Here is a 12735-nt window from a genome sequence, read left to right on the forward strand (position 1 = left end):
CACTACCTAAAAGAAATTTTCGACGTTTGATTATAATTTTCTGGTGAGCAAAACTTATGTACAGGTCACGTTACTTGTGTGTGTTTGAGTAATGTTAAGAAGAATTCAGGTTCCATCTCAAACAAATCCAATTACAATTCCCTCAATTTCATATTTAGTTTCTTCCAAGTTCCAACTACTATTGATCATTCTTCATCAATCATCATGTAGTTTGTACCTACTAACATTATTATTATTATAATAATTTTTCCAAGAGAAAAAAAGATTTCTTCTTGCGTAAAATCCCTGCCATTACTCAAACAAACACAACTGCATCACGAGCACGAGCACGAGCACCTGCACCTCCCCCACACACTCCAATTATTCTCTCTCCTCTTTTCTCCTTTCTATCTCTCTCCTCACCTTAAAATTCCCACAAATCTATTTCCCCCCTTTTTTTCCTTTTTTTTTTTTATCATTTGTTTGTCATCTTCTTCTTACCTTCTTTTCTTGCTTTCTTTCATTTCTGGGTACTTAATTTATGAGCTCCCCTAACTTATTTATGGCATTTCACGGATCTTCTTGATCAACTTTATCCTCCTTTTTCTCTGTAAATAATTTCCCCATTTTTTTCAAAGGTTTGTTCTTTATTAGCTCATCTATCTTCATCTACTCTAATTTTTTTGGTTAATTTTTTTTCTGGGTAAAAAGATTAGACCTTTCTAGAATAAAGTTTTTTTTTTTTTTGATGGGTTATGATTTAACTTATTATATATTGAATGGCAGGATCTGTAATTGGGTTTTTCTAGCTGAAGGTGAACAATTTTTGTAAGGTAAATTGAATTTTTTTTTCTTGAAAAATAATTTTCTCCTTGATTTTTGATATATGTGGATGGTATTATTTTCCAGGTCTTGATTTTATTTCTTCTTTTGATTTATCTATGTTTCAGCTTAAAAGAATCTAGGGATTTTTTATTATTATTATTGAGGGGGGTGTTTTTGGTATTTTCTAAGGTTGAATATGAACATTGAATTTGTTCATGCTGACTGATAAAAGTTTGAATTTTTATAAATCTTGTTTTAGTTTCATCTGACTGTTTTATTTCTCAGTAATTTGGTATTTTCTTCATTTTCATGCTTGATTAAGATTATACTGGGTTGTTGGTTGATGATTGGAAAAACAAGGTTTTTGAATAGCTTTCTCATCTATACATATCTTGAGTGATGAGCATCTTTATTTTGTATTAATTGGTGCGTTTAATTCTAACACCATGATCATTTTGTTATCATCTAATGATGATCCACTATGTTGTCATTTCTTTCTATCAAGTTGAATCTATTACTTATTTTCCTTTTTTGTGCTTAATCTATAAGCTGGTGATGTAAATGTGTTGCTTGTTGTTTTTACTTACCAATCCAAATGGTTGTATTAACATATCTGAAACATCATTCGACTGGATATCAACATATTTTCGATCCATAGGCTATGGATAAGATGGATAAGGTTGATGCCTTGTAGGAGAAACTAGATATGGTGTGAGTTGACAAAAACGACCATCTTGATGTTAAGTGACACTGCTCGAGTTGAGCAGATTGAAATCTTTGTTGTGACTTAATTCCAGTTTCTGTCTAACATAGAAAGTCTAAGCTAGCTTGTTTAAATCTTGGTGATATGAAGTTCATGTTATAATTGATTGCCGCTGACTTAATATGGAGGTATTTGTAGCTTCCTGATGGGTTAGTGCTGTTTTTGTCCTTTATTTGTGTGTGTCTGTGTGTGTTTTCGAGGGTTCAATGCTTCTCTTGAGTGTGGAAGATTATGGATGGGCTTCTTGTCTCTACTAGTGTTAATATATGTTATAGCTGTAGATATGTTTGCATAAAAGTTTGAGGGAGCAAATAAGTCTAAATGATATTGCAAATCTTCAAGGAAATTGGGTTATGCTCTGTGTCGTCTCACCCTTTTCCCCAATAACCCATGCAAGTATCCTCGTGGGTTGTGGGATTTTTTTAGTTATCTTTCTTTTGACTGATGACTCTTCAATTAGTACTTTGGCTTAAACAAGCCATATGATCTAGATCACTTTTATGAATGATGATATCTTATAAAGTCCGCTGTGCTCATCTGCCAGATATGGAGTATGCGTTTGATTGTGTCATAATGCTTTGGTATGTTAATAAGGGAATTGGAAGTAAAAAACACAGGTCTTTTGTTTAGTGGTTGTGATTCTCTTGGAATGCTTCAGCTAAGTGTCAGAGGTTGAATTGTGATTGAGATTTGAGACACAGCCATAGGAATTCAACTGAATTGCTTCAGAATAATGATATGTGGCGATTGTAGTGACAGTAGAGAGCATTAAAGGTTGTTGGAATGGTTTTCATGGATAATATGCTCTAAATATGGAACTCATTTTATGCTTAAAAGACCCTAAGTTTTGATGGGTGATGACAGTAAAACACATGAACCTCTTCCTCCATGATAATGATAATACGATCAGTTAGCTGTAAGTAGATCTGCAATTGTATCATATTTGTATCTTTATTACTTCAACGTCAATTATCTTGAAACTTCTTTTTTCCATTTATGATAAAGGATAGCTGAAGGTCTTTTATGATTGAGTGCTTAAGAGTCTCATATCTTTATTACTTCAACGTCAATATGTGCGGTACTGTAAAATGTTATTAGGTAACCAAGAAAGTAAGGTACTTCATATCTTTGCTTAGATTCCCAAAATGTAGCTGGTTATATTTGCTTCTTCCTTGCATTGTTTTATGTAATTACATGAGATCTCCATTGCAAACAACAGACTAGGACAGGTCAGCTCTATCAGAAGCATTAGTGTTTGGCTCCATATTTTGAGAAACACTATCATCTAGATTATGCATGCATTACGTGCTTTGCAAACTTCAGTCAACCCACAAAAGCCTGCCCTTGTTAGTCTCTTAATTGATCCGTCACATGGTAGATTTTCTATGATATACTCCCTCCATTGTCAAAGCTTTTTCTTGTTAGGTTTGGGCATACATATCAAGTGTTTTAGTAGGTTTGGGTAGGTTTTGTTCTAGATAGTGGCTAAAAGTAAGAAGGTAAAAATTGATCTTAAGAGAGAGTAATCGAGTATTATTGACAGGTCTCGGTGTTTCACATCACATGGATTATGCGAGAGCATTTTATTTAAGTACTTATTTAGCAAAGGCATAGTTTTTCAATTTGACGACTTATCTTGTGATGCAAGTTTATGTGTGCTCTGAAATGTGGTTACTAAACATACATTGCAGAAACTTGTCCATACAATTATGAGCATGCAAAATTTTTAGACTTTTGATTGGTTTTTGAACCTTCTCTAGTGATTGGTGGATGTTGTACTTTCGGCATTTTCCAAAATGGCGTAAAAAATATTTTCGATATGCAGAGGCTTATTTTGAAATGGTTAGAATACAAATGTTGTTTCTATATTGACATATGGAGGTTTGTACTTAAAAATTTTCAGGTGTCGCTTGTTTGTAACATCATCAAGGGAGGCAGGATCCTGTATAATTAAACTGTAGCTTGTACTGTAGTTAGTCAAAATGTTTGGAGGCAACAACAGCAATCATGCGCTTCCTATGTTTCTGGGCGAGAACCGCTATCAGCTAAATGCTAATGCACCAACCCATCAACTTCAGCTCTTTGGGAATTGTAAGTCTCGCTGATTTTTTAAGTCCCTTACTCCTGTATTCATCACGTTTTCTTTGATAGTTTCTTTGGTCTGCTGTCCATTAGGTTTTTGTTGCAAGCTGCAGTGATTTTCCTGACTATTCATGGGGATTCAGGATTAGAGTGAAAAAGTAGGGTGGTGAGATAAAGTCGTAGACATTTATTTGTGGCGGTGGGAGCCTTGGAGGACATACACTTTTCAGCCTCAAGTCCTATTATTTAGAGTTTGACTATACAAGTAGATATTAATTCAATTCCTCTTCATACTAAGGTTCTTAAAAAAATGCAGGGTTATAAAATCTTTTGCTACTTGAACCTGTACCTTCTAGGTCCAGTGTTCTTTCTCTTATGTCATCCTTAATCTTGATGCATCAAATGGAGTACTCTGACAAGTTAAGGGTATGGTCAAGGTATATCGTATGGGTATCTTATGACATGAAGCAAACTTGAGCATGGTTTCAAGTTACCCTTTTAGTTCTCTAGATAATGCTACCAAGTTAAAGGAGACATAAATGGGCAAAGTGATAGCCTCATAGGCAGAGTTGGGGAAGATTTTGTGATTTAGGACTTAGGAGGGCTACCTGTATGGGAAAAGGTGGGGTGTGAAGGGTGGTAGTTGAGGAGGGGAGCAAGCTTTGTGGTCATAGGGTTGGTGGTAATACCATTTGCTAATTTGTTCTATTTGTTTCTGTTTATTCTATTTTATCTCTAAATTGGTTTGTCTAGTCAGTTCCTTAGTCTAATAGGCTCTGCACTTCTACAAATGGGTTCACCTTCCACTCCCTTTCTTTTTATCTCAACAAGCTAAAGTTATGGGAGTGAGGGATCTTAAACGGGCCTCCGCAGGAGAACCTGTTAGGACTTGTTTCTGGTAGTAAATTTAGATATGCAGATGTGAGATTTATGGACTTCTGTCATTTTGAAGGTGTGCTTTGTGGTAGGGTCAGTTCAACCAATGCAAAGCTGCATTGAATTCCTTGATTGGCTTCGTCATTATCAATTTCTAGGATTCTTTAATTCTTGAAGAAAATTAAACTAGATACATTGTGTTATTGAAATGAACATGCATTTCTTGCTGCGGTAGTAGGGGATTCAAAGCAGCCCCTTCTATTTAAGATGTTAAGCAAAAGAAATAAATTCAATTAGGTAATCCAAGGTTTGGGTTAATTACACTAATGTATTATTTGATAAACGTATTTGGCCGTCTAGAAGCTTAACTAAAAATATGTATATTCTTTTATGGACTCAAGAATTGATGGTAATGTATTATTTGATGAACGTATTTGGCCTATCTAGAAGCTTAACTAAAAACATGTATATTCTTTTATGGACTTAAGAATTGATGGTAATGCCTCTAACCACAGGTAAGAATTTGGTCAGGAAAAAAAATCCCATAGATCCATCCAGACTTCTTTTTATCTCCTCTTTCCACTCCTTCAACTCTAATTGTAATTTCTTCACCTTCCTTTCTAGGTTGTCAGATTCTCCTCTTTTTTCATACTCCATCTCTCTCCCCATGGTGGCCACCACTAGACATTATGTTTATTTGACTCGCAAGTGTTTGCCGTATCATTATTTCATTAGTATTTATTTATTTAGGAGGATTCCTTTACTCAGTTAATCCTATGGTTACTTGGGTCCTTAAGGTTACTCCGTTGCCCAATACTTTTCCTTGACTACCATATTGTTCTATCATCAAAGTGTTCTTCCCCTTTTCTTTGTGGCGATTTACAGAACTTGAGTTGAGCAAAATGCTGCAATGTTTTTTTCCCTAACGATTTTCTTCTCACTGTTCCCAAATTTGCTCATGCTGACTTTTTCAGTGGTCAAAATATGAATTTGATCAGAATTTAGGCTTGTGTACTTGTTAATTATCTTATCTTATGCTGATTCACCGCTTATTAGTCTTTGCACTTGAATTGTTTGCAGTACCTGTGGGATGTACAGTGGATCCAGTAAATTATTTTGGTAATGAACAAAATTCATCTATTCTTCGGCCAAACAAACGAGGTAGAGAGGCTGAAGATCTTTCGAGGCAACAGAAGCTCCAGATTTCTCTGAACTATAACCTCTGTCAAGATGAAGTTGATCGTTCAGCAAGCATTCCAAACCATAATCCGGTATCAACTGGGCTAAGGCTTTCGTACGATGATGATGAACACAACTCATCCGTCACATCTGCTAGTGGAAGCATGACGGGAACACCCTCCATCCTCATGTCACTTGGTGACAATATGAGGAGTGAGCTTGAACGGCAGAAAGATGAATTTGATCAGTATGTCAAAATTCAGGTATATTACTGTTGACGTTAAACTCGATTTATTTTTGGCTTTGTTGCTGGATTCTTTTCTGTGTTGCGTTTACTCTGCCGCATAGTGTCTTAGTAACTTGAAAAAGAAGACATTTCTAAATTTCTTAAGATACCCCCTGAAAGTTTTTTGTTGCTAAGTCATTTCCGTTCCTGCACTTGCTCACCAACCCAAATCATAGATCTATTCCTATTAGCCGAGTTTTGCTAAACATCCACAATTTTGTCATTTGAGCAGCAAGAGCAGTTAGCAAAGGGAGTTAGAGACATGAAGCAAAGACACATGGCTTCCTTTTTAAACTCTATAGAGGACGGCATAAGCAAGAAGCTTCGTGAAAAGGAGACGGAGTTGGAGAATATGAACCGCAAGAACAGGGATCTTATGGATCGAATAAAGCAGGTAGCAACTGAAGCGCATAATTGGCATTACCGAGCGAAGTACAATGAGTCCATGGTTAATATCCTTAAAAGCAACCTTCAAAATGCGATATCTCAGGGTGTTGACCCAGGGAAGGAAGGTTTTGGAGACAGTGAGGTTGATGATGCAACTTCTTATATTGACCCAACAAACTATCTTACAACGGTTGGAGGGCGGGGAAAATCCATTGCAGTGCCCAGTTCTGAGCATTTGACCTGCAGAGCTTGTCGGTCTCGAGAGGTATCAATTTTGCTGATGCCGTGTAGGCACCTGTGTGTGTGTAAGGAATGTGATGGATTCTTAAGTGTCTGCCCAGTCTGCAATATCCCTAAAAGTGCTAGTGTGGAGGTATACCTGTCTTGACATTAGCTTCCTGCTGATATTACGGAGTTTTCCATGTATGTCTTACTGACTTGTAAACTTGGCTGAAATACCAAATGCTGGTGGAAATGAGCCTGTGACTCAGCTATCTGCATTTGTTATTGAGGTTGTTAATGAATGAAATTTAAACCCAAAATATGTGCACATAAATTCGCTTGTTTCTAACCCCTTCTGGAAAAATCCCCTTTAACAAGTGTTTGTGGTTTTGTGCATATTGACTTTGCTGTTCAAGGAATGGAGTGTCAAGTTTCCATCTTGTGATAATATATGCATGTTCTACTTATTAATGTTCTATGCCCCAGAGTAAAGTTTCCAATTTTCAGTCATCAGCTTATTGCAAATTCCGTACTTAAAGAAGATAATTAGAAGTTGAAAATTTCCTAACAGCATAGTATAAGATCTATAAGGACTAACCGATCAAGTAAGAGCGTAATTGGCCACATGAGCTTTTCTCTAGTTGTATCTCATACATTCCACAAGAGTACCTCGGGTTTGATCCTTGGGAGCCACTGAATAGGGTGGGGGGCAAGATTTCCTTAGGTCCAATGGTATGGTTTTCTATCTCCTATATGGGAGACCAAGGTTCAAATTTTGGTAGAAGTAAATTTTCAATGTGGTGGGGTGGGGTTGGGAGGACAATTGAGGCTTGTTAGGCCTCTGGGTGAGTGACCCTATGCGAGGGCACCTCAGAAGAAATTATTCTTACCCAAGGTTCCCGGAAGGGGGGCCCAAAAAAAAGTAAAAAGACGCAATTGGTAAGGGGTTCTTAAATCTTAATAGTAAGCTCCACGAGGATAAGTAGGAGCTCAAGTGTTAAGAGCACCCACATCCTCAAGTGTTAAAAGCACCCACCGCAACTAATGTTCGCTTGTAAGTTCGACCCTTATCACTCCAACTAATGTTTTCGTCCAGTCTATGGCTAGAGTTACCGTGTTAGTTAGGATCCTTTGATCTCTCCTCGCTCGAAGGTTGTGCTTGATCTGGCCAATAAATTTCCGTGTGGGGATATTATGTTGCAAGCATTTGGTTGTGTGCGTAGACACAGGCACACAGAACATCAATACAAACTTACCTTGATTGAATTCGGTTAAAGAAGTACGTTCTAATTTAGAGCCAAAACAGAGAAGACAAGGGAAAACAGAAACTAACATATGCTTTGAAGGTCAAATGAATCAAAACTTAAGGAAATAGCTAACTCAATCCAAGTATGCTCCTTTTTCATCTAGAAGAAAGGAATTAAAGCTTCATTACTGCAAACTAACTTTAAACAAGGTTCAATGAGATAAAAAGCATATAACGACAGAAAGCCAGACAATGATCTGCTTACAAGATACTAAGAAACATGTCATTAAAACCAAAAACACAGACGCTACTTCTTGAAGCCAATTAAATCCATCCCACAGACGGTACGCGGAGTTAGAGAAGAATGAGATGAATCTTATGCAGTACTCCTTGAAGCTTAGAATTAAAGGCCAGCAAAACTAATTCAGCCCAAAGTACTTCTTCTCCTGAACAGATGCATTATAAGCAGATTTATCAATCACATAACTTGCTATTTCAGAAACCATATTCATCATATCTGTGCTCATAAACCCTGTGTTTAAAGGGTGTGTTCTGAAATCGTATATTTTCTTAGCTTGATCTTGACAATCAGCCATTAATGCGACAGTTAAAACACCAGCTTCTTCTCCAAACAACTCTGTGTTTTTCACTTCGATAAACCATTCTCGATTGAGGTAATCTTCCACAGTTTTCAGGATAACCAATAACCGAGGATTAATTGCAGAAAATGAAGTAACACAGAGACGGAATTTCTTAGTCACAACATCCTTGGTAAATCCAGACCAAAAACTATGATGGAAAACAAACCCAAGATTAACCTCTAGGTATCGAAACCCTCTCAACCATGCAAGTTCAAGTCCTTCAAGAAGGACAATGTAGAATGGAATAGTGCAGTCAGAATCAAAGTAGATATCATTGTGCAAGCACATGGAGATGCCAATAATCCATTCTCCATCTCTGTTACATATTAGTCCGCCACCAAATGAACGTAATGGCACATCAGGTCCATCAGGAAGATGATAGGATGCACATACAGTAAGCTTGTGATAAACCTGCACATCATGTTTATCAGTAAGCTTGCGATATACTTCCTCCGTTTCTTTTTATGTCACACACTTCTCACATAAAAGGGAGAAGTGTGTCACTTAAAAAAGAACCGCGAAAATAGTATAACCAGCCTTTAGATGGATAAAAAAGGAATAAAGAAATCTCTGCAGTTTCTTTCTGAGTTGCTTACCATAGTAGTATTTCCATGGAGTTTCTTCCTGAGTTTCTTCTCATATTTCCACTTATCATCCTTATCTGATGCATCACAATGCCTTGTAGAAGGCTTCTTCCACTTTTTGCATGGAGCAATCTCCTCACAAACGTAACAGTAACACTGTTGTGGTAATGAAACAAAAAAAAATCAGAAACTTTACTAAAGAAATGAGTTCCAAGAAAGAAGCGATTAAGCGAAAGCGAAAGCGAAAGCGAAAGCAACAGTATTATGCTATGTTATGCTACAATACTCGAACATAGGTATGACACTTTGACACGTACACTTGTCCGACACTAGTACCCTAGCAATCTCCTCGCAAACTTAGCAGTAACACTCTTGTGGTAAAGAAACAAAAAAAAATAGAAACTTTACTAAAGAAATGAGTTCCAAGAAATAAGCACTTAAGCCAAAGGGTAAGCAACAACATTATGCTATACTATGCTACAATACCCGAACATGGGTACGACACTTTGACACGTACACTTGTCCAGACACTAGTACAAGTACCCTAGTCCGAGTAACACAAGTGATTACAAAAAAAAATGAGAAACTTTACTAAAGAAATGAGTTCCAAGAAATAAGCACTTAAGCCAAAGGGAAAGTAACAGTATTATCCTATATTATGCTACAATACCCGAACATGGGTACGACACTTTGACACGTACACTTGTCCAACACTAGTACGAGTACCCTAGTCCGAGTAACACAAGTGATATGTCACAACTGTAGATACCTTAATGCAGTGTCTCTTAGGAGATGATTTTCCGAAAGGGTATCGAAAACAAAGGTGCCTTGGATGAGGGAGATCATCCTCTGGTTTGAGGCATATGGTAAGCGTAGTGATTATATTGGTGATCACCTGCTCTTCATTGTTGAGACTAGTATTTGTAAGCTTCACTCCTCCTTTTGATTTCATTGTAAGTGATTGTAGTAAGCTTAGTAGTTGTAGAGAATGTAAGAGTGTGTGTATATATATATATAGTAAGGTTCATTCTGATCCTAGAAGATGAAGAGAATGATTCAGAGAAGTTGGAAGAAATTAGTTAAAACCTTGGGACTTGATGTTAGTATTAATTTGATTTAATTTAAAGAGGAAGAGACCTTTTCTCTTCTCAATGATAGTATAGACATATATAGCTCTCCTATCTTCAATTTTTCAGGCTCTTGAAACATGTTCACGGTTCTTTTTGTTTGTATGTTTAGAGAACTAAATACTCCCTCCGTTTCGAAATACAAGACACGTACGATATTCGAGGTCGAACTTTGACCGTTAATTACTCTCAATTTACGTGGATAAAAAATTTAAAAAATTAATGTTATTATAGTATTTTTCAGGACGGATCCAATGGTATAATTTTTATTTATCATATTATGAGAGATATTTGCGGTAAAAACAAATTTTCGAAAAATATGAATGCCTTTTATATTAAAAACAGAGGAAGTAATAGTTACACGAACCGTTGTTAACTTCTTGTACGAGTTCTTCTCTACCAATAAAATAAGGGGGTTAATAACAACAACAATAATAAACTTCTTGTGAAATATTCCATCTGCTTGAATTTATAAAAATGTTTGTCTTATTTACATGAATTTTTTCCTTGGATAATGTAAAAGTGGGCTTTAATTCCCAAAATATGTCCAAAAAAGTTAAAATTCCCTGCGTACCGTCCACGTAGGACGGCAAGCGAGAAAATTGTTTTTTTTTTTTTGTTTTAACCCACGGAAACCGCTACTCAAAGTAGCGGTTTAATTTTAAAATAAACTGCTACTCTGAGTAGCGGTGTATAAATATAAACCGTTACTCTGAGTAGCGGTTTACCTACGCAAAATATGGTAAGCAGATATCAGTTTTCATAATAAACCGCAACTCCGAGTAGCGGTTTTACCTAAGTTGAAAAAAAAAAATTCTCGGCACTTGTAAACCGCTACTGCAAGTAGCGGTTTTACTAAAAAAAAAAATCTCGCGTGCCGTCCTACGTGGACGGTACGCAGGGAATTTTAATTTTTTTGGACATATTTTGGGAATTAAAACCCACTTTTGCATTATCCAAGGAAAAAATTCTTATTTACATGTCTAATTTTGAAATCGTACTATATTCTTTAAATTCACTCACATAACAATTTTCATTCCTCTTTTATCCTTCTTTTGACAAAATATTAATAAATAATATTTGATGTTATGTATCATTTTGAAGTAAAATATTAATAATTAAAATTTAATTTACTTGAAGCGTAATCCAAACCTTGATGAAGTGAAGGTTATTACCCTTAGTAATAGCTGGCTCTTAGTTACGTTGCTTACTTGAGCCCAGGCCACCTAAGAGAATCTTTATAGTAAACCTGGGTGTACCATGCTCATGGTGCACCCAATGCTATTTTTGCCAAATGAGCAAAATTGGTAAATGAGCAAAATGAGCAAATGAGCAAATTAAGCAAATGATCAAATGAGCAAATGAGTAAAATGAGCATATGAGCAAGTATTTCTACTCATTTAAGAAAATGAGCAAACTTGGTGCAAATGAGCAGTTACGAAAACGAACTAATTACAGGTGAGCAAAAAAGAAAATGAAGAAAGAGATGAAATGAATAGAAAAAAAAAACTAGAGCAAGTATAAGAGTTGACTAAGCAGCAATAATCATCCAACACAAATTATATAAATGAGCACATAATCTTCAATCATTCTAAATAAGCACAAATGCTTGACTCATTTGAACATTAGAATTCAAAATTATTACAGAATACATTTGCTCATTCCTACAATGATAATTCAAAATCAGCACCCATAATTTTGTTCATGTCCTAATAATATTAAACAACCAAAAACATCTGGTTTATGCAATACGAATAACTGAGGGGAAATGAGAAAAACAACAACAACAAAACAAATGAGCAAAAACATAATCAGATCTGGGTCGTGGGTCTTCATCATCGTCGTGGATGGGTTGTGGGTCTCTTTAGTCGCCTCATCATCATCATCATCTCGAGTCCGCGTCATCATCATCTCATCATTCATCTCGCGAATTTCAGATCTCCATTGTTGTGTTTGGAAGGTTTGGAAGGAGGAGAGAGAGAAGAATTGAAAATCAGATTTTTCTGGTGAGCAAGAATCGAGAGAAATGAGCAAGAAAGAAGAATTGGATTCAGATTTTTGCTTTTTGCTTTTTGTCATTTATTGCCCGAAATTACCAGCGTGCCCCTCAACTTGCAATTAATTACAGAAATGCCCCTGGGTGTACCATGAGCATGGTACACCCGGGTGTACCATGAGTGGACTCCTCAATTCTAGTGGTCTACATGTAAATGAACCATCTATATTGTATTTTTTTTGATAGGAAGAAAAATAATTCATTGATAAGGGATAGCCAAACGGCACTTACAATCAATTTTTGAAAAATCGAAAATTCCAACATAGGTATATAACACCTTAGAACTAGATACATCACATATTTGATAAAAAATAGCCTTAATAAAAAACTTCATCTGAAGCAATACAATATGTGAGTTCGCCCTGATTCGGTTTAACTTCCGCTGATGCATAGTCGTTTGGGTGAAAATACTTTCGTGGTCTTCTAGATTCTTACAGAGAATAGTGATTGTTAGATCTTCCTTCTTCACTAGACGAACAAAA

General features: G+C 36.2%; 2 protein-coding genes across 2 annotated transcripts; one reads left to right on the plus strand and one right to left on the minus strand.

Annotated features, from left to right (window-relative positions):
- Nucleotides 1–240: 240 nt before the first annotated feature.
- Nucleotides 241–6919, plus strand: LOC104897365 (E3 ubiquitin-protein ligase BOI). Its single transcript, XM_010684226.4, has 5 exons — nt 241–617; nt 766–812; nt 3471–3658; nt 5606–5967; nt 6223–6919. Exons 3-5 carry the CDS (start codon nt 3550–3552, stop codon nt 6763–6765), a joined length of 1014 nt encoding a protein of 337 aa, XP_010682528.2. The 5' UTR covers nt 241–617; nt 766–812; nt 3471–3549; the 3' UTR covers nt 6766–6919.
- Nucleotides 6920–8025: 1106 nt separating this feature from the next.
- Nucleotides 8026–9737, minus strand: LOC125498438 (uncharacterized). Its single transcript, XM_048646629.2, has 2 exons — nt 9083–9737; nt 8026–8897 (listed from the first exon to the last, which is right to left on the minus strand). The coding sequence occupies exons 1-2, from the start codon at nt 9083–9085 to the stop codon at nt 8265–8267; spliced, it is 636 nt and encodes a 211-aa protein (XP_048502586.1). The 5' UTR covers nt 9086–9737; the 3' UTR covers nt 8026–8264.
- Between the last annotated feature and the right edge of the window lie 2998 nt (nt 9738–12735).

Source organism: Beta vulgaris, chromosome 6 (assembly GCF_026745355.1).
Source record: "Beta vulgaris subsp. vulgaris cultivar EL10 chromosome 6, EL10.2, whole genome shotgun sequence".
Lineage (NCBI taxonomy): Eukaryota > Viridiplantae > Streptophyta > Magnoliopsida > Caryophyllales > Amaranthaceae > Beta > Beta vulgaris.

What these genes read in the sequence shown, in the direction of transcription:
- LOC104897365 (XM_010684226.4), top strand. Translation starts at nt 3,550, where the DNA reads ATGTTTGGAGGCAACAACAGCAATCATGCGCTTCCTATGTTTCTGGGC. An exon ending in ACTTCAGCTCTTTGGGAATT is followed by an intron (nt 3,659 to 5,605) that starts GTAAGTCTCGCT and finishes AATTGTTTGCAG; the next exon opens with TACCTGTGGGATGTACAGTG. An exon ending in ATCAGTATGTCAAAATTCAG is followed by an intron (nt 5,968 to 6,222) that starts GTATATTACTGT and finishes TCATTTGAGCAG; the next exon opens with CAAGAGCAGTTAGCAAAGGG.